The sequence below is a fragment of the Leguminivora glycinivorella genome, chromosome 3, assembly GCF_023078275.1.
Source record: "Leguminivora glycinivorella isolate SPB_JAAS2020 chromosome 3, LegGlyc_1.1, whole genome shotgun sequence".
In the NCBI taxonomy this organism is placed as follows: domain Eukaryota; kingdom Metazoa; phylum Arthropoda; class Insecta; order Lepidoptera; family Tortricidae; genus Leguminivora; species Leguminivora glycinivorella.
Window position 1 is genome coordinate 21,978,227 of NC_062973.1, and position 24,967 is coordinate 22,003,193.

General features: G+C 38.0%; 2 protein-coding genes across 3 annotated transcripts in view; one reads left to right on the plus strand and one right to left on the minus strand.

The window, feature by feature from the left end:
• Window positions 1-468: 468 nt before the first annotated feature.
• LOC125242596 overlaps window positions 469-24,967 on the minus strand; it is a 38,469-nt gene continuing 13,970 nt past the window's right edge. The window contains exons 4-9 of one of the 2 annotated variants that reach the window (XM_048151385.1): window positions 24,376-24,465; window positions 22,519-22,614; window positions 2,845-2,946; window positions 2,622-2,690; window positions 1,163-2,358; window positions 469-640 (exon numbers count right to left, since the gene is read on the minus strand). In XM_048151385.1, the coding sequence (XP_048007342.1) occupies window positions 1,187-2,358; window positions 2,622-2,690; window positions 2,845-2,946; window positions 22,519-22,614; window positions 24,376-24,465 (1,529 nt within the window). In that variant the 3' untranslated portion in view covers window positions 469-640; window positions 1,163-1,186. Of the gene's footprint in view, window positions 641-1,157; window positions 2,359-2,621; window positions 2,691-2,844; window positions 2,947-22,518; window positions 22,615-24,375; window positions 24,466-24,967 lie in introns of both variants that reach the window. The other variant, XM_048151386.1, reaches the window with a different exon arrangement.
• On the plus strand, window positions 19,469-21,770 carry LOC125242597. Its single transcript, XM_048151387.1, has 2 exons — window positions 19,469-20,945; window positions 21,658-21,770. Exon 1 carries the CDS (start codon window positions 19,641-19,643, stop codon window positions 20,883-20,885), a length of 1,245 nt encoding a protein of 414 aa, XP_048007344.1. The 5' UTR covers window positions 19,469-19,640; the 3' UTR covers window positions 20,886-20,945; window positions 21,658-21,770.

A 24,967-nucleotide genomic window follows, 5' to 3' on the forward strand; every position in this document is an offset into this window, starting at 1 on the left:
GCTATTTATCTATCAATCAGTCAATCAATTAAAGGTAGTTAAGTGTTTGATCTGCCAATGACTTTAGATGCAAAAATGCGGCGAAGTGGTGCACGGGATTGAGATGTGCGTTATGATAAAAGACTTTTTTTCTTGGAAGGTAAATTAAAATTACACACAGCACAGTACGACATGTCTCGTGTGGTTAGGAAATTCTGTAAAATGATATCCTTTGTAATTACCTAAAACAAAAATCTCAATACTACTAATAATACAACTAGAGAACAAATCAAATTATTTCATTCAATATTTTTGATTTGTCCCCTAGTTGTATAGATTGGCAGCACCATTTCTCTCGCTATATCGTAATCCTGCAAAGGATTCATATAGGAGGTGCAAGCACTAATTGTTCACCCTTAGAGTTGGTCAAACGGCGCCTAGCCTTATCAGAGATAACCTAGAGAAATTTCGTCGGGTACCACGGCGGGCGTGTGGTCTAGTGGTAAAGACGTTAGCCGCGTAAGCTGAAGACCCGGGTTCGATTCCCGGCTCGGCCACCAGTGGGCCTTGCCATTTTTTATTTCGTGTATGATATCTATTTCAATTTATTACTTCTAATAATACTACGGACATGTGTCTTTGACCCCAAAAAATATTTTAAATAGGGATGTACCGACTAGTCGCCGACTAGTCGGGAAAGCCGACTATCCGGCCACATTTGTAGTCGGCGATTAGTCGGCGACTAGTCGGCAAAAAAGACCGATTAGTCGGCACTTGATAAATGATACGAAAATAGTACAAAAATAAATTATCGGATGATTTATGGTCGTATTATGTACGTATTCGTTATGCCTTTGTTAGTCAAAAGAATAAATATCTGTAATCATCACAGTCATTAATGACCTAACTAAGACTATCGGTTTCATAGGCAGGACCACTATCTATTTTAAGCTAAAAAATGGAAAATGTGTATAACTATTATTGACATTTGAACCTGAACAAAATATGAAAAGCGCGATAGAACCCAAAAAATGACATTTCAAAAATTCTGGTGAAATTAGTCAATAATTATGTTCTGGCCGACTAGCCGACTAGTCGGCCGACTAATCGGCCACCCAAGCGCCGACTAGTCGGTAGTCGGCCTAGTCGGCCAAATCACTAGTCGGTACATCCCTAATTTTAAATTAACAATCATGAATAGGTAATACTAATTAGGACTAATTCGGATTGTTTTTTCGGTAAGTTTATTCCTACCGTTAATATCCCTAGCCATGCTATATCCATCAAAAATGGCCACAACATGATTGTCTTGAGTACGTTGTTTCAGAAAAGGGTCAATTATGTCATTGATCGGTATCAATCCTTGAATGACTTGACGAATTCCTTTATCTTCTGCGGGATCTGTGCCATTCCCGTCAGTCCCTCGTTCAGTACTGGCGTGATGGTGTGCGACATTGACGAAGCTTTCTTCACTAAATTTTTGGGCCGGTACGGGTTCTGCGTCAACAATAAAGACTTTATCGGGTAGTCCTGGTAATCTTCGGACGTTTCTTGGTATTTGTAGCGTTTCTCCCCCAATTTGGAGCGTAGCTTTTGCGTCAGTGTCATTTCTTCTGACGAAGCTACGGGTTGTGGTTTCTGTTTCCTCTTCTGTTTTGTTGTTACTTCGATTTCGGGTAGTTCCGGTTCCGTGTCCATCGCTGCATTTATCGACTCGTGTAGGGCTAGAGGAATCTTCCTCATTAGATGGTGAATAGGTTTCGTTTCGTCCACTGGAATTATATTCATCACTTCCATTATACCGGGCGATATGTCTCTCAATGTCTCCGTGAAATGTGGTGCTGCTTCTCTCACTGACTCCATTATCGTCTCCCCAATCGCTGCTGGTATTTCCTGTAGATGGTAATGGTAGGTCCGTATGTGGTCGGAGAGTGTAGATGTCACTAAAGGGAGTAGTATTGGTTGTGGCGTCGGAAGCTTCAGTCGTGGGATCCTCGGTGTCAGTGGTCTGCGGGGGGACAGTAGTGAGAGCAGCAACTGTCTTTTTCTGCGGCTTAGATTCTGAGGATGCAAGATCGGCGTCTTTTCCGGATAGCCTTTGATTGCGTCTTGGTTTTCTACGGCGGACGGGCTTGACAGACTCGCTAGAGTCGGGGGAAAGAATACCATCCACAAGCAAACCAATCCGCCTAATGAGCGGTATGTACCGGTGATTGAATACTGCATTGTCGTCAGCTTCTCGTTTTGCTGATTGGTTTCTTCGCTTGTTGCGGGGTGTGAAGGAGTATTTAATCTTTCTTGGTTTTAGAGGAGACCTTATTTCAAACCTCTTTCTGAATTGTAGAGGAGATATGGTCCTAGCGAGTGAGAATATATTTTCTGTAAAGAAAAAAAAGTATTAATAAGTACCTACGTAGTAAAAGTTTACGAGTAATCAAGTTATTCAAGTGCAGTGCAAGTAGTAAGTGATGTTTTTACGTAAAAGGTATTACATTGCCATTCACAAAAAGAATATAAAAATAAGGGCGATATTTTAACGTTATACGAATAATCTATTAGGAAATCATTATGATCCAGTAACAATTGTCCTACCTTCTGCTTGAGGACCGCTATATGTAACGATTTTTAAATTTTGTACCTACCTGCGGACTCGAACGGCTTATGAGATAAGGATGGTAGAAATTTACCACTATGCAACCGAAGTCCTCCGCCTGAAAGAAAATGTAAGGTAATTTAATAACCAACATTACCTACCTACATTTGTCGCAATAACTTATAGGAATATCGATGTTAAAAATGGTAAAAGGTAACTGATTTGCAGGATGTTTAAACTTAATGAGCCCTACAATTTTAATGAAAACATACCTGGAGTCTTCGATAGAAGACTTCCTATCCTGTGTTTGGCTGAAGATTTTTCTGTAGCGAATAGATCTTTCAGGAAGAATGGTTTTCTTCGGGGTATTTTAGCTAAAACAGAAATATGTACCTTTACATTTTATTTACAATATTTAAGGGTTTAACTGGAGCAGTGGTTACGAAATCGGAAAGCGAGCCCTGCCCCTAAGCTATGAAAACGCGGGGTCGAAGATGAACGGATGAACTGAACATTTATAAATTAAAAGAGTCCTTTACATAGGACATAGGTCCTCAACCCTATATCATCATACATCGGGGTTTTCGGAGCGGGAACGTTTGACATTAGCCAAAGAGTAGGTATTTACTTAAAAACAGATCGTACTCTAGCAGGTTTCTACCGAATGAATAATTAATTGAAAAATAAAATAAATAAAGATTAATCATACAGATAGGTATATACATATTTTATAATGGCCATTCATTATCAACCTCTTCAGTTTATTACGTCTATGCATTTATAAGAAAATGCTTCATAGTTTATTCTGAAAATCGTGTCAACTCTTCAATTTACAGCAGGTAATTAATTAAAGTTATTTTTATTGTTACCTTATAAGCAGAGATCGGATTTCTGTGCGTCATCTCATACTAAAAGTCATTAAAATGACGTAAGTCACTAAAAATGTCGCAAATCCGTCCGATCTCTGCTTATAAGTTATAAGACTTTTACGGAAATTAAAATAAAACTTTGTCACAGATTGTATACAACTCGCAGAGAGGTAGTTATTCATTAGGCATAATATGATATTTTCTTAGACTAACATATCTGTTTATCTCTATTCTTTCTCAAATCATTCCCGCTCCGAAAACCCCAATGTATGTATATCATGATGTCAATGGTGTTTACCTACATTCTCGAGTAACACATGCGATCACGCGTCTATCTAAAACTTCAAAAAATCAAGTTGGAGGCTCATTTGTGACCAGGGTGGCTAGCCGAATGGCACAATCGCTCACGAAACGCTCACGAAACGAAGCGCTAGTAGATATCTATCTCTATCGCGCTTGCGTATTGGCGCGACAGAGCCAGCGGCGTATCGCTTTCGTTTGGCGTCGGAGAAATGCCATTCGGCTACGGGGCAAGAGTGGCATATTGACGTTTTTATTTACCACCTTTTCAATATTTTTTGGTCTTATTCTTTATCTGAAACACCTAATTATTTTATCTAAGTAAGCTCTTAATTACGTAACGCAAATATAACTCAAGACACCATTAATATTAATAGTAATCCCGCTCCTTATTTCAAAAGCCCCCTCTTAATTAATCAGTAACTAAACATAGTGCCTTTTGTAAAGACACCCACGCTAACACGCCTAACAAGAGCGCCCGATTAAAAATAAATGATAGCGGCATTCTTTATAAATTACAAGGCAAATTGTGAAAGAATATTTGACGTGATGAAAATGGAATATATTAATATTCTTATAATTATTGTATGAATAGGTAACTTTAGTTTTCAGTTTGAAACACTCCAGCGTTAATTTTTTTAATGCTAAAAATTCTTAAAGTAGGCAAAATTCAGAAAAGTTTTTATGACATTTTAGTCTTCTAATATACGCTGTAAAAATTATTCGGTTCCCTCATTTTACACCGTGTATGATTTTGCAGTCGAACAATATTCAATGTCAGTAGGGTGGTTTAGCCGGTTATCCGACCACCTCTGGTTGTCGGCCACCACGCAGTTAATCTACAATAACATGACAACTATATAGTATTTCTTCAAAAAATGAGGGTAGATACATAAAGTCTCTTGATATTGACATGTCCTACATTTATTTTCTTGGTGACGTATTGATTCGCTCGTCAGTGTACGGAAGCAATTTGAGCAGTGTGAATGGTGGACAAATTTTATAAAAAAAATTAGGATACAACATTTTTTCGAGGTATATAAACATATTGTTTTCGTGGCTTTGAGACCATTGTTGAGGTTAAAGTAGATTGTGAATAAGTTGAACTCATGTTATTTCAATTTAAATGTTCAAAATATGTAATATAATTAAATTAAATTGGGTGGTCGGGTATCTAAATGTAATTTTACAAAGATATTTAGTTGTCGGCCCCCGGCCGAGAACGGACTTGAAGGACGTCATTTTTAATCGATTGTCTTTCCTATATTATTAGAGCAAATAAAATAAATACTTCAAAAAACACTTATTTTGAACAAAATTGATATTGCATTTAACAGCCGGCCACATGCTTTCTTGGAAATAATTGGTTAAAATCTGATTTATTTTTTGAAATATTTGGCGGCCGAGAACAGGCATTTTTAAAGTTGATTGTCGGCCTAGCCAATTTATGACGGCCGAGAAACAAATAATTTTAATTTAGTTGTCGGCCCTGCAATATATATATTCTCGACCCAGATTCAAAATAATTTGTCTTTGGGGGTCAATTAGTTGCGTTGTTTGTAAGGATTATTTAAAAAAAAAATGCATTTATTTATTAATAAATACAATAATATCCAATAGCAACACAACTTGTTCTTAGGTAATTATTATACTATACATTTTTGCTACAGGTATTTTTTTAAGGATTACACCAGGTTTTATACAGTCTAATACATCATCATTATGTACCTACCTGCATATAATATTTTTACTTTAGCAAATTTTGTTAAATTGTGTTGTGTTTGTTGTTGTTGTTAGTTTCTTTTCTCGTAATTGCGCCCTGAGTAGCAGTGAAGAAAAATTTTCGTTATTTTAATATTTTCAGTCGACGGGACGGCTTATGAGTCTTGTTTTTACGAAAGTTACTGCTGTCTGACCTCCCCTTTTTTACGTCGACTCCTGTCTTAACGAAATTTTTTGTCGACAAAAAATATATTATTATGTAATAATAAGTATTTCCTATATTTGTTCCATACAAACTATTGACATGAGCCGTAGCCTAAGGATGCCAGCAAATTCAGCGTGTCAAATGGACGTTACGGACCATTATAAACCTCAATAAATGTAAAATATTACTAAAAATACATTGTGACATTGACTATTACTTGTTTTATTCCAAAGTAAATCCTGTTAGTTCTGACATAAGATTCATTTTAAAACCCTAATAACAGTGGCCGACAACTAACTAAACAAGCGGCCGAGAACCAAAAGAAGTGGTCGACAACCGGCTAAATTGCTACTTTTTCATATTCGGAGCTATATAAAGAAAACTAAGTTAGTTAGTCATAATTTTTTATACCAAAAGGAAACTGTATTAAATTCTTTGCCTAAAAATCATACAATGACAAAATTTTGTCGAATATGTTGTACAGAAAATCCATTTGAATGCGTAGTTTTGCTAAACTGGCCGACAACCGGCTAATTCACCCTATCATCATTAGCGCAAGATTTCGAAAAACTATTCTATATGACTATGAACAGTTACAGGGATGTGGTATATTTAATCAATATGTAAAAGAATGTCCTATAATCTTTATTTATTTTATTATTTTATAATCCCAAGCTACGTTTTACTTCCAACCGGCCCCTCCTCCCCCCTCATGTAATACCTTAATACCTAAAATACCTAAAATAACGAAGCGGGAATATTTACGAGTACCTAATCATTTTACTAAACCTGTGCAATACATATTTTAGCACGGTAAGCGGGAAAATAAATAGGTACTACAGCGTTGCTGAACAATAGCAGCCGGAAGAGAAAATAATTTATGCACAATATTAATTTGGTTCTCAGTTTGGTGTCTACGCGAAGCATTTGGCCCCACCCGGCCTAGCCGAAGTGACAATTGTTGACGAAGAAACGCAGTCTGGCTCTGTCGCGCCACTATAGAAGAGCGATAGGGAAAGCTAGCTACGTTACGCTTTCAATGCATAAACGATTGTGACGTTGGTTAAGTACTGAACGGGTTTGTTTATTTACAAAATGTTGCCCGATAACTTGGGTATACTTGTGTTGTGTTCGATAACTCGAGTTCCGAATGGTTGTACTTTTAAAATAATAATTAATTTGTAATATTTTCCGAGGTTTCGAATGCGACTACTAACTATGTTACGCGCATTGATGGTTTTATTTCAGGCCTTAAAAATATGAAAATAAAATATTTATTTCTAAGTAGGCATATTATACAATGCGCATATGGCGCTTAGGTATGTATGTATATATGCAAGTAATGTAGCTCTTAGCAGCAAACAGAAAAAAATATCTACCTGCCGTCAACCGGGGCAATTTAAGGACCAAACTCTTGTTTTCTTTTAACTCCTTAAGTCCTTAGAATGGCTCTAAGACCTAAGCAGTTTCATGAATGCAGCCGTTAAATTAATTTAATAAGAGATGTTAATAAGCTCTTAAGAACTAACTTATTGTTTATCTCAAAATTACTTTTTTAATACAGTTGCTCAAAAAGTGCCCGTTTTTTGGCTGTTTAGCGTGCGAGAAGTTGTATTTTACGAACTAGTGCGTAAAAAGTATATACGTTCCATTTTACGACTACTTACCAAGCTGTTTTCATATTAGTCTAGTTTACTAAGACAGAATAAAACTATAAACATACTATTAAGTGATTAATATTTACATACATACAATCACGCCTGTATCCCATAAAGGGGTAGGCATAGCACATGAAACTACTTAAGCTTCAGGGCCACTCTTGGCAAATAAGGGGTTAAAAGAAAACGAAACTGTGGCATTAATATTTATATTGTGGGATTAATATTTAAAACGTTAATATTTCATATGTGTCGCGACAGGCGCGAATATCTAATGCCACAATACGAATTTCCTAGCGGCAACACTGAACAGCGCCCTCGTGGGTGGAACTGTGGTAAGTTATTCCAACGTGGCAAGTAGTAAGGTTAAACCCGGTATGGCGCGAAGCGTGCGAGTGCATGAAAGTGTAAGATACAGTGAGGAAGCCCACAGCTGTCCTGAGTCGTCTAAAGCTAAGTATTTTATGTTACTTGGTGCTCGCAGTGGTGGTATGGTTTCTCTATGCAATGATCTCCTTAATAGAAGAACAGTAAGTTCGTATGAGTTTAGCTTGCCACGGAACCTGCCGTGGAAGCTATTCCTGAGACCATCTTAGGTAAGGCAGACTAGGTTTCTCTGTCTGGGTAAGACTTGACGTGCCCCAGCTCTCAACTCTGTCTGGGTAAGACTTGACGTGCCCCAGCTCTCAACTCTGTCTGGGTAAGACTTGACGTGCCCCAGCTCTCAACTCTGTCTGGGTAAGACTTGACGTGCCCCAGCTTTCAACTCCACCTGGGTAGACTTGACGTGCCCCAGCGTGCGAGAGCCGTGGCGGCTTCGGCAGCCCGGCTAGAGGTGTGTCGATGTGCGGCAGTATACCTCGGCTCGGATGTTAGGCGTCCGAGTTATCCGACCTTTGATGTGTCGGCGGACTCCCCGCGGGGGGTCCTTTGAACCTTCGTCTGGCCGGGTAAGATGGTTCTCCTTTGCTGTAGAGATAATCGTATATGTATAGTAGGTGATGGTTGTATGAGAATACCATATTCATGAGCAATTAAACCCACAGATCTCGGTGGTATACAACTAGCCGCCATAAGTAAAGCGAAGCAGATTGAAGCTCCCCTGGCCCAGGAGAAGTGGATCAGAGAGAGCGAGGACAAAGAATCCTTCATAGGAGATTAAGGTATGTATGCTAAGCATTCTGTTACCCCTACACCCCCACATTAATATATTAGTGGCCGCCTTTCCCCTTTTACGGTCTTATTTATATACCGTACGTGGTTGGGGGAGAGTCGGCCACAATGGTGGTTAATGCTGGGATCCAGCAGATAAAGAATCAAGGCTTATAATATAAATAAAGAATGCAAGGCATACATTTTCAATATAATCAGACATCTTTACTAACAGAAATCATAGATGGCGCTACTGGTAACAGAAGCTGCGAGATATTATTTTATGCGAATATGTTTGAAGTGTTTTCTTACGAAGTCTGGTTCGGCATTAATTTAGGCTCGTTTAAATAAAGAGGCTGGCATTTGTATTTATTAATTGAAGATAATTTGAGTAAATAAGTCATATTTTATATTTTGCGTAACAAGCGGAATATCAATTGTACGGAATGTACGGAGTACCAACTTGAAGAAATTGCATCATGGTGGCCGGAAACAGAACGATTACGTTTCCGTTATGGATGTATTTATGATTTATTTTACAATTAGAATGTAGTTGTAAATTATCAGGAAGAATATTCAGAGATAAAAATAAATAAAAAATATTGGAGCATTTGTCTGTATTTATCAAGTATGATATTCATTAATTTAATTTTAAAAGAAATACCATTGTGTAATAGTGCCTTCGTGTTACCAACATAACCGCAAGAATAGGCTACGCAAGGCGTCTAGTAATGGTGCCAGATGAGGGCAGGTGTTGCTACACTAAGAAGATTACCCACAAAATCGACGGAAATGTAGATTGTCGGGATTATCAAGATAACTAAAGAAGATGAAGAAATCGGTTACTAAACGGATTCGACTTGGAAAATTTATGCAAGAACTAATTTTCCAATTAGACGGTTAGATAATTAAGTTATAACAAGCTGTGCCTAGATATAAGTAGGTAACCTATTCAATTTTATGACATATTAATTGTTTAATATATTGAAAAATTGGCTGATTTATAGGAGTATAATAAGAAGACAAATAATAGTCGTAATAACTAATAAGTATCTTATAGGAAATATGCGCGTAGTAAAGACGGGTTGGCACTCTATATTTTACTTCGTATGTTTTCTTTTTACTTTAGAATTATAAATTTAGTTTTAAGAATTCGGGTGTATGGCTATTTATAAGGAATCAATATAATTATTATGAGAATTACCGATAAGAGTCCGAAATTCGTTTCATATTTTATCGAAAAATTGGGGGGGAATTAAGTTGACTTTGGCAACATTGAAGGTTGTACAGTACTCGTCCGTCCATTTTGAATCGTTGGCGGAAGGTCGTTGAACAGTCGCGAGTTCCACAGGAAGGTTCCTTAAATTATACAGGTAATCATTGTAAATATTGTAATAAAAAGTGCACCGACGAAGTGATGAGCGTGTAAATAAGTTGGATCATCAAAAATTTGTTCATTTACGTTCATAGGTACAGTGAATTCGCCACCGCCAACCACACCGGACAAGACAAACAACTTTTACATCGGAATTGGCCAAACCCCGGATAAGACTACTTAATACCCGGACAAGACTACTTCTCGGTAAGTTTTAAACATCTACATTGCAGCAATACAACTTAATTCTTTAAAACAAGAGAATGCGATCGTCATTTACTTCGAAGTGAGCGACGGCGGCCATGATTGTTGTCCAAAGTTTGGGCTAACTTTGGACGTCCAACCAACCAAGGAAAATTATCTAATTTTAGTGAGGTTTCTTTCGATATTTATGAGGATCACCATGGAAATACGGGTCTATTACGTTCTTTTATTAAAATATTTTAACTTTCTAGAAATTAACGAAGTGATATTTAGTAGATGAAAATGGACCCTATCATCATGGTAATACGGTTCTTATTAGCGCGGTTTAGAACATCGGATGTACATGGCGGATTTTAATATTTTCACAGTCTATAAAGGACCTTTTTGAACATTTTCTAGGGTCCTTAAGATATATAGTTAGGTATATTTTTATTTCATCATGCATCTTATTGGAAGTTTAGAAATACAACTTACTTCCTTTCTGATTGGGTTTGCAGTTTATAAAAATAACAATTGTGCTGTGTGTATAATATAAGCTAACATCTTCTTTACAGGATATTGTGGTGACATCTAAGTGTTTTTAGATTTATTAAATAAGTGTTTCGTGAAGTGTTCCAATAATTAAACAAACAAATGAGTGAAATAAAACTAAATAATTTTTAAATAATTAACTATCAAACAAGTGAAGTAAAAATAAAAAGTTAATAAATAAATAAACCAAACAAATAAACAAAATAAAAACGTTAACTTTCATCATTTTGCAAGCGAGCTTAAGTTAGTGACAGAAGATTTTGTATTGTGGTACCAGTGTATAAACGTCAACGTCACTTACTGATTTTGACATGACTTAGGCTGCTGTAATCTATAAATGATAAACAAAGATTACACATTCGTATGTCAGTGTGTATGTTATGTTGCCTATCATAAATTTATTATTTTACTTCCTTTCATAATAATTTCAAATAAAAGAAACATCTGTTCATAATTAAGTCAATTGTTTTAATTAATTAAATTTAAATGACTTCGACTTTTCTTTCTTTAGTTTCAAACTTGAATGGATTTTAGAGATTTTTAGTTGGATTTAAATTTCAATACTTTGAGATTATTAAAATAAATAATATGTGGAGTTATTAAAAGTTAATTAACCTAAAATATTAAATTACTTTATTGGTGTGACCGTTCATATTATTAGGGAATTAAGGTTAAACGGGTTTGTTTCTGTGCGTTACAGGCTAGACAAGACTACGGTCTAGACAAACAACAGAATGGACGACATTCTTTTAGCAAGGCTTAGGCTCATTAACGACAAACTCACAACGGACTTAGAAGTAATTCCGGGTACTGTTAATTTAGAAAATTTAGTGCAGGCTCAGATCACCTACAGTAAATTAGAAGCAACACTGAAAAGACTTAGCGGAGACCTGACGGAGTACTTTAGGCTGGCTTCGACACCCGCATCTGATGAAATCTGCTTGATAAGTGGACTTCAACTTCAAGCAGAGGAGACTTTAGCTGAACTTAAGGTGAAGATTGACCAGATATCTACATCAAGCAAACCATCAGAGAAGCTGACTGAAGCGAACTCCTCGTGCAGACTTCCTAAGCTCCAGCTGCCGGTGTATAATGGGGATGTACTGGCGTGGTATGAATTTTGGGATGCCTTCAGAAGCAACATCGATGCAAGGAACCTGCCGGATGTTGACAAGCTTTCTTATCTTAAGACTTCAGTCACGGGAGATGCCAAAAAAGTCATTGACGGTCTAGCGACTACAAGCACCAACTATGCTATTGCCGTTACGATACTGAAGGAAAAGTTCGGGAAAACTTCACATCTTATAGACGCGCACTATGCAACATTATATAAAATTAAGATGGCCAAAGGCAGTGCGGATGACTATAGAAGGACTTTCAACGAAATCGAAAGGAATCTTAAGATTTTAGAATCACTAGGTGAGAACATTAACCACAACCATCTGCGCTTCATGCTACTAGAGAAGTTTCCTTCTGATCTAGTATACGAAATAAAACTTAAAGTTAAGGATGATTCCATTCAAGAACTGAGAAGCCACCTGGATAAAATCATCACTGCCAAAGAGGACGCGGAAAGGATATCGGGTAGGAAACGCCCTCAAGAGACAGAAGCTAGTACGGTCGGGACTCTTCATGTGAATGCAAAACGTGCGAGATACGCAAACCAGTCCCAACTACAACACAGTAACCAGAGTAAACAAAACCATCAGGGACGCTTTGATAAGAGACCGGTACTAAAGAAGTTTAAGGGTTTCAAGAAATATGACAATAAAGGAAACAGACCAAACCAAACTTCAACTTCAAACAAAGATCAGGCAGAAACTCAGCGAAGTACTCCAGAGGCTAAGAAGGGATTGGTGTGTATATTTTGCGAAGGGGGCCATTATAATGATAGTTGCCCTGAAGCATCTACTTTAGCAGAAAGGAAGAAACGACTTGCAGGACGATGCTACATCTGCTTCAGTAAGAATCACGTAGCAAATGCTTGCTGGAGAAAGAGAAGGTGTGCCCGTTGTAAAGGAGAAGTACCGCATAATAGAGCATTATGTCCTTTAAATTTTCAGAAGGATACAACGGAGAAGAGTCAGTCCTGACGGTTCTAGAAGAGGGAATCACAGCACTCCAAACGGCAACAGTTTATGCAAGCCCCATAGATGATAAGAATAAACAATTTAAATATAGGCTTCTTTTAGATCCAGGTTCCCAACGCTCTTATGTAACATTCCGGACTGCAAAGGAATTAAAACTTCCCGTCGAAGAAGAGAGTCATCTAGTAGTATTCACCTTCGGCGACGATCCTCCCAGAGAGATACATAGCCCAATAGTCACCCTTCATCTACTATCTAGAACAAACAAGAACATAGTAATACAGGCTAACTGCGTAGAGCATATCTCCAGAGGTTATATACCTAATGTCAAGATGAAGAACTTACCGGAGTCATATACACTAGCGGACGACGGGTCGCTAAGCGGACCTGTACAGATCTTGGTTGGAAACGAATATTACTGCAACATAACTTACGAGAAAAAGGTACAACTGGATAGCAATTTGTTTCTAATCGACTCTGCACTTGGTTGGATAATTAGTGGTAGAGCAGAACCACAGCTTAGAGACGAGTCGTACGTAGTGACTTACACTCAGACTTGCATTGAAACGAAGCTTCATCAGCCAGATCCACCTCTTTGTAATGGAGACATAAAGAGCCTTTGGGAACTAGAATGTATAGGTATTAGTGATTCCCCAAGAGCAACTAGAGAAGAAGAAGCCATCAAATATTTTAATGATACAACTTTAAAATTAAATAATCGTTACACGGTAAGCTGGCCTTGGATAACTTATCCACCGGATTTACCTAATAATTTTGGAATGGCTTTTGGTCGTTTATCAAGCTTATTGAAGCGTATGGATCAAGATACGTTATTAGCATACAGCGATACGTTTAAAGAACAATTAGATAAAGGTATAATAGAAGTTGTACCTACTTCAAGAACGTCAACGGGTAACGTCGTTCACTACTTACCTTTCCATGGAGTACGTCACCGAGGAAAACCTATGAGAATAGTTTATGATGCTAGCTCTAAGAGTAGCAAAGACACCAAGAGTCTGAACGAATGTTTGTACAGAGGACCACTCATGTTAGAAGACCTCACTGGCTTACTTATAAAATTTAGAACTCATCGGATAGGTTTAACCTCAGATATTGAAAAGGCGTTTTTACAGATGGCGTTACACGAGAAGGATCGTGATGTAACCAGATTCTTGTGGCTCAAAGATACCTCTAAACCGGTATCTCAAGACAACCTACTATACCTTAGGTTTTGTAGAGTTCCATTTGGCGTCATTTCATCACCGTTTTTGCTTAATGCGACTATTAAGCACCACCTGTCCAACGCAGAAGATCAGCAAGTCAGACAGAAAGCAAATGACATATATGTGGATAACTTTGTTTCGGGTACCGACACTACGGATGAGGCGATGAAACTCTACAAAAATCTAAAAGGATCTTTTCAAGACATTTCAATGTCACTCAGGGATTGGAGTTCGAATTCTAGGGAATTTATGAAGAAAGTCTCTGATACATGTAAAGAAGATAAAGTAAAGGTACTTGGTTTGGAATGGGACATCAAAAAGGATACTCTCCAGTTGAAACCTAACTTACAAGAAGAAGCTGTCACGAAAAGAGGAATACTGAAAACTATTGCATCAATCTACGATCCATGTGGTTATGCAGTACCTTATACCCTATCATGTAAACTCTTTTTACAAGAGCTTTGGAAAGCTGGAGTGTCATGGGACTCACCATTATCAAGCGAACTAACGGAAGAATGGAACAAGATCCGACAGAACTTAGAAGCCATTAGGAAGGTGTCGGTGGACAGATGCTACATGAAGACACCAGTGGGAAAAGGCTACCAACTACACTGTTTCACCGATGCCTCTCTACAGGCTTATGCAGCATCAGTCTTTTTAGTTTGCGGCTCGGAGAAAAGCTTCATTATTGGTAAATCCCGTCTGATACCAATAAAGGATCAGGAGAGTCTCAAGATACCCCGTCTTGAACTTTTAGGAGTACTGATTGGCAGTAGACTGATAAAGTTTGTTCTTAAGTTTCTCCAGCAGAAGATAGTAAGGCAAGTCTTATGGACCGACAGCCAGATCGTCATAGAATGGTGCAAATCTGACAAGCTCAAAGTCCAAAGTCCAAAGTCCAAAGTGTTTTATTTGTAAGTATATGTCAAACTGATTACAGTGGTGGTAAACAATATCATATATGTAGCACTATACTCTGCCTGATGGCGTACAAAAACTTCATTATGTCCTTACATACTAACATGCGAAATTGATTTTACGTAACTATATTCAACATAAATTGGGAAATTGAGTAATAATTAGTTATAATATAATTAATATTGAAATTCATATCAGGCCGTGGGCATTAAAAATTATGTAGCAAAAATTCAGAAATAGAATAAAAACAATTATCAATTAAAAATGTCAATAGTTTACGTTTAAATTCATTTAAGGGTAACATTCTAAAACTAACAGGGAATTTGTTATAAATCTTACTAGCTAAGCAGAATACACTTTTGCGCATTAAGGCAGTTTTTGCGAAAACAGGAAATAGATTCTGAGGGTACCTGGAATCTCTAGTAAATACCTCGGAAACCGTCCTGAATAGTGTTGGGTTTGTTTTAATAAACATCATAATTTCAAAAATGTATAGGCACGGAAAAGTCAAAATATTTAATTCTTTAAAATGTGGCACACAGCTATCTGTTAAGTGAAGCCCTCGAATTGCTTTCACACATTTCTTCTGCGCTATAAAGACGGCTTCTCTGTTGACCGAGTTACCCCAGTAAATGAGCCCATATCGTAAGGTAGAGCCAACGAAACTGTGATAAGCCATAAGCACAGCTTCCGTGCTAACTTGCTTCGAGAGTTTGTATAGAGCGAAAGCATATTTATTTAATTTTTTACAAACTGTCTCCGTATGTGCTGCCCAATTCAAGTGATTGTCAATCCGTACTCCCAAAAAATTTGTGTTGTTTACAGACTCTATAATCGTTCCTTCATAATTACAATCAAAAGGTCTTAAAACTTTTCTTTGATGAAAATGCATTATTTTTGTTTTGCTTAAATTTATCATTAAATTATTGTTCTTAAGCCATTCAATGATATTACATAAAGTGTGATTAATTTCATATTCATAGTCCTTATCCTCTTTGAGATCAATTACTACTGTGCTGTCGTCAGCGTAAAGAACCATTGGATAGTTAATGTGACGAGGAAGGTCATTAATATACAGCAAGAATAAAAGCGGACCTAATACACTTCCCTGCGGGACCCCACACACCAAATCTCGCTTGTCAGACCTGTAACAGACTTGCATTTGTGACTTGAGACAAATTTGCGACAGCTCCGTGTACTGCTCTCTACCACTTAAATACGATTTCATGAGATTCAGTACATTGCCACGAATACCATAGGCACTGAGCTTCTTGAGAAGTATTGAGTGATCAACGTAGTCAAATGCCTTTGTCATGTCCATATATATAGCACATACATGCTCGCCCTTATCCATTTTTGTCATAATGGGCTGCAATAAATGAAATATGGCCATATTAATAGTTTTTTGCTTGCGAAAGCCTTTTTGCTCTGACGCAAATAGGTTATGTTTTTCGAGAAATCCGTATATAGCTTCGTGAATAACTTTCTCAAAGATTTTTGAGAAGACTGTGGCAAGGGCAATAGGTCTATAATTCGATAAGCTCGTCTTATCACCCTTTTTGTATAGTGGCTTTACAATTGTCATCTTAAGTGCATCAGGATAGACTCCTTGAGAAATGCTAAGATTTAGTATGTGACTTAATGGGTATGAAATAATATGTGACACATATTTAACTACTTTGGTACTAATTTCATCGTAACCTACACTATTAGTATTCTTCAATGTCGATATAATTTTCATTACACTATCAGCAGTAGTTAGTCTGACATATACGGAATGGGGACAATTAACATTTATGTTCTGATATGCTGTATTTTGGCTATTACACTGTGTTTGATCGACAAAAAAATCATTAAATGCATTGACAATCTTTCTTGGTTCAGTAATTACCATACCGTCTTTGATGACTCTACTTATAGGCTCTTTTGGGAAATTTTGTTTCGTTTTATTAATGACTTGCCACGTTGCCTTACATTTGTTTGTAGCTTGTCCAATATAATCGTTGTTTAGAGAACGCTGTGTAAGATTTATAATTTTCCTTAATCTATAACTATATGATTTCAACGCGGCTCTATTTATCGTTGTAGGATTGCGTCTATACTCCCATAACAGCGCCCGCTTCTTTCTGCTGCAAACTTTGATGCCGCGCGTAATCCACTTAGGTTTCCGGTATACACTAATCTTAACTATTTTGTAAGGAAAACATAGTTTATACAAACATGAAAATACATGAATAAATGCGTTATAGGCTGAATTAGGGTCACTGCTGTTCATTGTTTCAGAAAAGGATAGTCTCTCGAGGCATTTACTAAAACGTATTAAATTATCTTTACTGTAGTCGCGTTGTCTTAATTTCCATTTTGTTATAGTACAGGTTTTTTTTACAGGACATTTTAGTATCTGTGCTGTGTGGTCAGATAGTCCGAGCTCTACAACTTCTCCCTTACATCTTTTAATATTATGGCCAAAGTTATCTAGACATGTTTGACTACATAATCTGGTAGGCTCTCTTATTTCTAAGTGCAGATTGTGACTTAAAAGTAAATACTCAAATTGAAATGAGTTATTATTTTGCTTTAAAATGTCGATATTAAAATCACCACACATTACAATTTTTTTGTCCTGGTTATCTGTTATTTTATGAAGTAGCATATCTATTTTGTCAAAAAAGAGATTAATATTCGAATTCGGAGTTCGGTAAACACATAATATTATAATATTGTGGTATAGTAACTCTATGGCACAGCATTCTATAGCACAATTAACACAAAAACTTTTTACAATATCTAATTCTCTGTATGTATGTTCTGACTTTACAAATATGCAGGCTCCACCTCTCCTCTTGTCTCGGGAGTAACATGCGGCAAGTTTAAAATTAGGTAGAGTCACGAGATCTTCTGTGCCGTCCAATAAGAAGTGTTCGGTGATACACAACACGTCAATAGGTCTGTTGTCTGAGGAGAGCTCTTCTAGTTGCACCGATAGTGTGTCCGCTTTGCTTAGTAATCCGGCTATGTTTTGGTGCAGGATGTTGATGTGTCTGTACGAAAAAACTCTGGCTCATGTTCTTGACTTTGCACCTCGTTGACTTCTGCATTCTGACTCACAATAGATTCGCATGGTGATCGTTGTTCACATGGTGTTGTTGAAGTTCTTGGCGGTTTTATTAACAAATAGTCCGATATTTTCTTTTGTATGTATTTTGTAGGCAATAAAGGTACAGGTACAACCTTCAGCTTTTCCGCCTCAGTTATCATGAATATACCTAAATGTTGGAGTATATTCTTCATCCCACGATTGTTAAGACGCCCAGTTCTATTTGAGAACATGTCAAGCGTCAAATCGAGATTTGAATCAAATGAGAAATGTTTTTCATGTAGTTGGACATCATTGCGTAATAAAGTATTAAAATTCTCAACTTTGTAATTATATATGGGTCGTCCACATATGTAAGTAGGGCATACTATTATTATATTAGTGTTGATAATTTGATTAACATTTGTTGTAATAAATTTCAGCAAGTCTTTGTAATCATTATTCTCTTTAATGTCATATTCATCTATAAAAATTATGCAAAAGTCACTATGTGTAAACGTTGATAATTTATTATTTAAATATTGCAAACTATTTCTTATTCCGCCGTTTAGATATTTAAAATGACAGAAATTAAAGTTTTTGAATATATCATTGTGTGCTATGATACTAGTAATGCAATTTTTGTTGTTACTGCTCAATATTGCTAATCGGTTTTTTGCAGGCGCTGTACTCAATCCATTACAGTTTATCTTTATTTCATTTGATACCTTGGAGGCTTCCTTAGGTATGTTGTTTGTCACGCATTCTGGTGGAACCATACTGTTGGTGGTGATTGTGGTAGGCAGTGATTCTGTCCCAGTTTCTTCATCAGGATCAACTGAAAAATCCAATTTCGTGCGGTTTACCGACCTGCGCTTGCGTCTTTTTTTTGTTGTTGACTTCGATGAACCACTAGTAGACTGGCAAATTTTTGAAAGCTGCTTTATTTTAAAATCCTTGTCGATTAAGCGTTTGGATAACATGTGATTTTCTGATAATAACCTTTCTATTTCCAGCTCAGCAGAGTTCAGTTTCAACGTCAAAGCTTCATTTTTTTCATTTAGTTCGTCCACGACGTAGCTATTATTTAGCCTCAGTTCAGTATAGCTTCTGTTAGGCCCATATTTGGGTGTTGAATTGGCAGTTAAACTAGACTGTGATCCATCGTCATCATCAGTCAAACCCTCGAAAGAGTTTTCTGTGGATATATTAACTATGACATTCTTTTTTCTCCGAGTTATATTGTCCCGGGAACAATGCGGTAGAGGGCTCCTAGGCCTAGTAAGTGGAGTATTGTGAAGCTGAGTCATCTCTGAATTTTTTCGACATGAGAGACAAATAAAGTTAGATTTGCTTTCAGATGTCATAAGATCGAACAGTTTGTTAGATATGCAGGTGCATTTCAAATGGTAGTAAGACTTGCAACACTTACATATCAAACAATGTTTTGTGGTTATGTTATCTTCGCATTTTTTGCATACAGGCGCCATCTCTACGTACGTGTACGACTTCTATTATGTATAGGCGTTTGTGCTATAAATATTGTTCTTCGTGAATGACTGTAGTTACCAAAAGAGAGGGTCAATTATAGCTCTCCATTCACATACGTTGGTACCGACTATCTGGGACCACTTCTAGTTAACAATGGGAATGGCAATTGTAAAAGGTGGATTAGCCTCTACACATGCTTAGCCGTAAGAGCCATTCACTTAGAAGTTGTAAAGGACTTAACTGCGGAAGAAGGTTTAATGGCCTTACGTAGAATGATTTCAGCAAGAGGTGTACCTACCTTAATAACGTCTGATAATGCGGCTCACTACAAGTTACTCTCAGAGATTCTTCAGAACCCATACTGCGTAGAGAAAGAGATAAAATGGAAATTTATACCACAATTAGCACCATGGCATGGAGGATTCTATGAGAGATTAGTTGGTTTAGTTAAAAACTGTATGAAGAAAACATTACAGAAACATTTGTTGAATGACACCCAGCTAGTAACAGCGGTGAAAGAAATAGAAGCAGTTCTTAACACAAGACCCTTAACTTACGTAGATTCAGAGCCGGATCATGTACTAAAACCTTCAGACTTTCTTACCATGGGAAAGTGTATCATTATGGAAACTTCAGATAAGGATCCTACAACGTCGCAAGGGACGGTGACTAAGGACCACTTAATTAAAGGTTGGAAGAAAGCACGGATAATTCTACGAGAATTTAAAGAGATGTTTGAGAACCGGTATCTCCTAAATTTGAGAGAAAGATATTCCCACCATCCTAAAGAACCTAGAGTAACATCAAAGTTAGCACCTAAGATAGGTCAAATCGTGCAGATTAAAGGTGACACGAAGAACAGGATAAATTGGAAAGTTGGGAAAATAGTATCTTTAAAGGAAGGCGCCGACGGTTTATGTAGGGTCGCCAAGGTACGAGTAGGAGATACAGAGTATACAAGATCTATCGCGCATCTCTACCCGCTAGAGATCGAAGATGGAGAAGAGCAGTGCAAACAAACATCATCTTATGACGAAAGTGTTGAAGAACCGGTGCAGCTTCCTGATCTTCCACGTCCATCAGGCAAGGATGACCAGACAGTGGAATCCCTCAACGACGTTGCTGAGCCTTCATCTGAGCAGAGATTCACTCATGAAGTTAGAGATCAGCAAGAAGAAGTACAGCCTCATGCCTCGCCAGTAGAGGGAAAGTGTTCCTCTAAACAAGCGGTTGAGTTTATGTCTAGTGAGTTAAACGAGCCTAAGCCTAAGTCTATGTCCGAACCAGAGCCACTCGCGGTCGTCGACCTCGAGTTTTACGACCAGAATGATCCCGAGTCACACCACCTAGAGGAAGTTACGCCAGAAGGACAACACGAAGAATCAAGACCTAAGAGAGCGGCAGCTCTCCGAGCCCTTGAGAAGATCAAGGAATGGACCAGCAATTTAGTCGCCGTGCTGCTGCCTGAGGCGGGGTGTGTCGCGACAGGCGCGAATATCTAATGCCACAATACGAATTTCCTAGCGGCAACACTGAACAGCGCCCTCGTGGGTGGAACTGTGGTAAGTTATTCCAACGTGGCAAGTAGTAAGGTTAAACCCGGTATGGCGCGAAGCGTGCGAGTGCATGAAAGTGTAAGATACAGTGAGGAAGCCCACAGCTGTCCTGAGTCGTCTAAAGCTAAGTATTTTATGTTACTTGGTGCTCGCAGTGGTGGTATGGTTTCTCTATGCAATGATCTCCTTAATAGAAGAACAGTAAGTTCGTATGAGTTTAGCTTGCCACGGAACCTGCCGTGGAAGCTATTCCTGAGACCATCTTAGGTAAGGCAGACTAGGTTTCTCTGTCTGGGTAAGACTTGACGTGCCCCAGCTCTCAACTCTGTCTGGGTAAGACTTGACGTGCCCCAGCTCTCAACTCTGTCTGGGTAAGACTTGACGTGCCCCAGCTCTCAACTCTGTCTGGGTAAGACTTGACGTGCCCCAGCTTTCAACTCCACCTGGGTAGACTTGACGTGCCCCAGCGTGCGAGAGCCGTGGCGGCTTCGGCAGCCCGGCTAGAGGTGTGTCGATGTGCGGCAGTATACCTCGGCTCGGATGTTAGGCGTCCGAGTTATCCGACCTTTGATGTGTCGGCGGACTCCCCGCGGGGGGGTCCTTTGAACCTTCGTCTGGCCGGGTAAGATGGTTCTCCTTTGCTGTAGAGATAATCGTATATGTATAGTAGGTGATGGTTGTATGAGAATACCATATTCATGAGCAATTAAACCCACAGATCTCGGTGGTATACAACTAGCCGCCATAAGTAAAGCGAAGCAGATTGAAGCTCCCCTGGCCCAGGAGAAGTGGATCAGAGAGAGCGAGGACAAAGAATCCTTCATAGGAGATTAAGGTATGTATGCTAAGCATTCTGTTACCCCTACACCCCCACATTAATATATTAGTGGCCGCCTTTCCCCTTTTACGGTCTTATTTATATACCGTACGTGGTTGGGGGAGAGTCGGCCACAATATGTACCTAATTGTTTACTTTTAGTCATACTAAACATAATTTATAAAATGGTTTATACTTTGAAAAATCGGTCATAATGAGTCGTGTAAACAGAACATGATTGGAACGAAACGCGTCTTCTACTGTCAAAGTAGAGGCGTCTACCATGTTTTAACTTAATGCACGTTCAAAAAACCTCAATATGTTACGCGATTTGTCATAATTATTTTACGTTATTTGCAATACGTCGGGGCATAAATGGATCGATTAAATTAAAATGTAGTTGTACATTGAACAATCGTCCCAAATCGTAAATGTTTATGTTTTTATGGCACCCAATGAAATAAATTATGTTAGATGAATAGCAAACTCGAAAATATGCACGCAAGTTTAAAAGCTTCAAAAATACGCCTTTGAATTGTCAAATAATCCGTCAATGTCCATGGGAAAATTGATAGTTCGGATTGTTTTATTTCGTTGTAAGTAAGTAGTAGGGTTTTTTCGCAACTGTATTAAAAAACGTCGTTCGTCACACGTGCGAGAATGTCATTCTTCTCACACTTATAACGAAATGTACTATTTTATTAGGTAAAGAAATATTTCCAGGAATTTATCTAAATACAACAAAAGGACTTTTGTACTTACCCAATATTTTAGGAAAACGTGATCTTTCCAAATTTTGTCGTGATTCTGATGGCGAACTTTCTTTTGTAGAAAAGGGCTTTGCCGAGTGCGCTATACCTGAAAAATAAAGAAAACAAGTTAAATGAAGAATACCGCGTTATATTGTAAATATACCTTCTCTACAAAAATATTTTTTTTTCCACTGACTCCTGTTACTATATTGTAAGCGCTTGTTGTTGTCCCAGAGTTGCGAAAGGCCTACACGAGCTCACGCGACGCCTTCATACCTTCCGCGACACTGACGACAGCTTAACTCTGCCGCTCGAAGCTCATTTTTGACCGACTGTTTCCTTGACCGTACCGTATCTGGCGGTCTGGTCGTTTCCAGCAGAAAGCGATGGTTTCAGCAAAGGACGGGTCGATTTATGAAAATTCTTATGGAAAGCGTGTACCAACGTACTTAACCAATAGGGTCTATGACACTTAAAATTATTGTTAGTTCTCTTTAAACCCACTCTCTCTTCACTTACACGTTACAGGCAATGAAAATGAATGCAATGCCCACTGACAACATGGCAATAATAATACCTAGGTATCTACTTTAATGCTGTACATTTAACTATTGTGTCTGAATATTAAACAGAATTTAACGACGCTAGTGCAACGGCGCCATTACAAGCCCCAAGGGAAGTGTCGGTGTTGGTAAAACTCGTAAAATAGGAAAATTTGTGCAATTTCTAAAAGCGCTGCTATTTGGACTACACTATCTCTGGAGGTAAATACCAGTCCATTTTTAGTCACACAAATTTAGCTGTATCACCACACGGATGTACTGTCAACAACACAGTTGTGAATACAGACAAAGTGCCAACAATATGTATACACATCTCATCATCACAGATCAGTCAATAATGTTCTGTATACCTACATATTTTTGACACTTTTTCTGTATTCACTGCTGCGTTGTTGACTGTCGCAGCGTGTCGCTGCACGACTATATGACTGCAGCTTTAAGGCGCAGCAACGCTCATCAATAGCTTCTCAATGTCAAATTGTTTTTTTTTTTTTTTCATAATATGTATTGTCCTTGAAGTAGTCACACAGCTGCAATCATGCAGTCTTGCAACTTTTAGTCTTTTTCACGAAAAAGTATAGCTAGTGAGTAGATTCATGTTTGCATGTTTCTAGTTAAATACTGCCTCGTGTAAATAAGTCTGCATGGTGTTATACGAGATATTTTTTCAGAGTAGCTGACGACGAATCCCTACACTTTTTCTCTTCAGTGCATTCTACGATATGTATATGTTTACTATAACATAATAAAGGAAAAACATACACTTTCTAATAAATAAATAAATACAGTTTCTAATGGGTTGGCAACGCGCATGTGACACTCCTTGAGTTGCAGGCGTCCATAGGTTACGGTGGCCGCTTTCCATCAGGCGGACCGTATGCTAGTTTGCCACCGACGTAGTATTAAAAAATACACTTAAAAACAATAAAATTTAAATAAAGAAGCAATACGTTTCCGGGTACGTAGGATAAACTCGCCTAATTACCTAAAAGTGACGTCACAAGCCCCCACTCCAGAACTTTGATTCCCTGTATCTTTGTATTTTTACACGACTGCCCCAAAAAAAAGAGTGTATTGTTTTCAGCGTTCATGTTTGTAAGTATGTAAGTATGTATGTATGTGAGTTTCTTTGTTCCACCATAACTTCTGAATGCCATAACCGATTTATTTCATTAATTAGATAAATCGAAAAATATGTGTTCAGTATTTTTAGACGATCTAACTGACGGAAACAGAATTCCATTTTTTTTAATGTAGTATGAGGCGAGCTTACCCTTCTCAGAAATATTTAAATTAAACATTACCTGATTTAGTATTCACCGACTTCTTTTCCTGTTGTTTGCTTTCTGCGGCAATAAGTTCGTTCAGTGATACAGTCTTAGCGCGCCTCGGTTCTGAAAAAATATACATTCAGACTGAGTGCAAGGCCTGAGTGGACCCTCAGAGCGGAGCGTTTCGTGGGGCGTGCCAGCGTGGCATCCACCTTATGCAGCATTGACGCACGAGTCTCACGACCAGGCATCGGACAAAAAGTGCCTATGACGTCAAACCACTTATAGGATGATTTTAAATAGTATCTATGATTTTCATAAACAATTATCACTTATCTGTTTATCAACCTCGTTATTAAACGATATCGCCACTTGAAATGAGTAAGTACGTACGTTACGTTTTTTACTAATCTTACCTACTGTAAACCTAACCCTGTTACTGTAACTGTTTTAAACCTATTTATCTGAGGTTCCCACAAATTTATTCAGTCCTAAATTAATTTCAAATAATCGTACTTTATGTTAACAAATCTCGTGAATTTTTTTTTTTATTAGCCTACTGTAGTGTCCCACTGCTGGGCAAAGGCCTCCCCTCGCTTCTTCCACTCAACCCTGTCATGTGCGT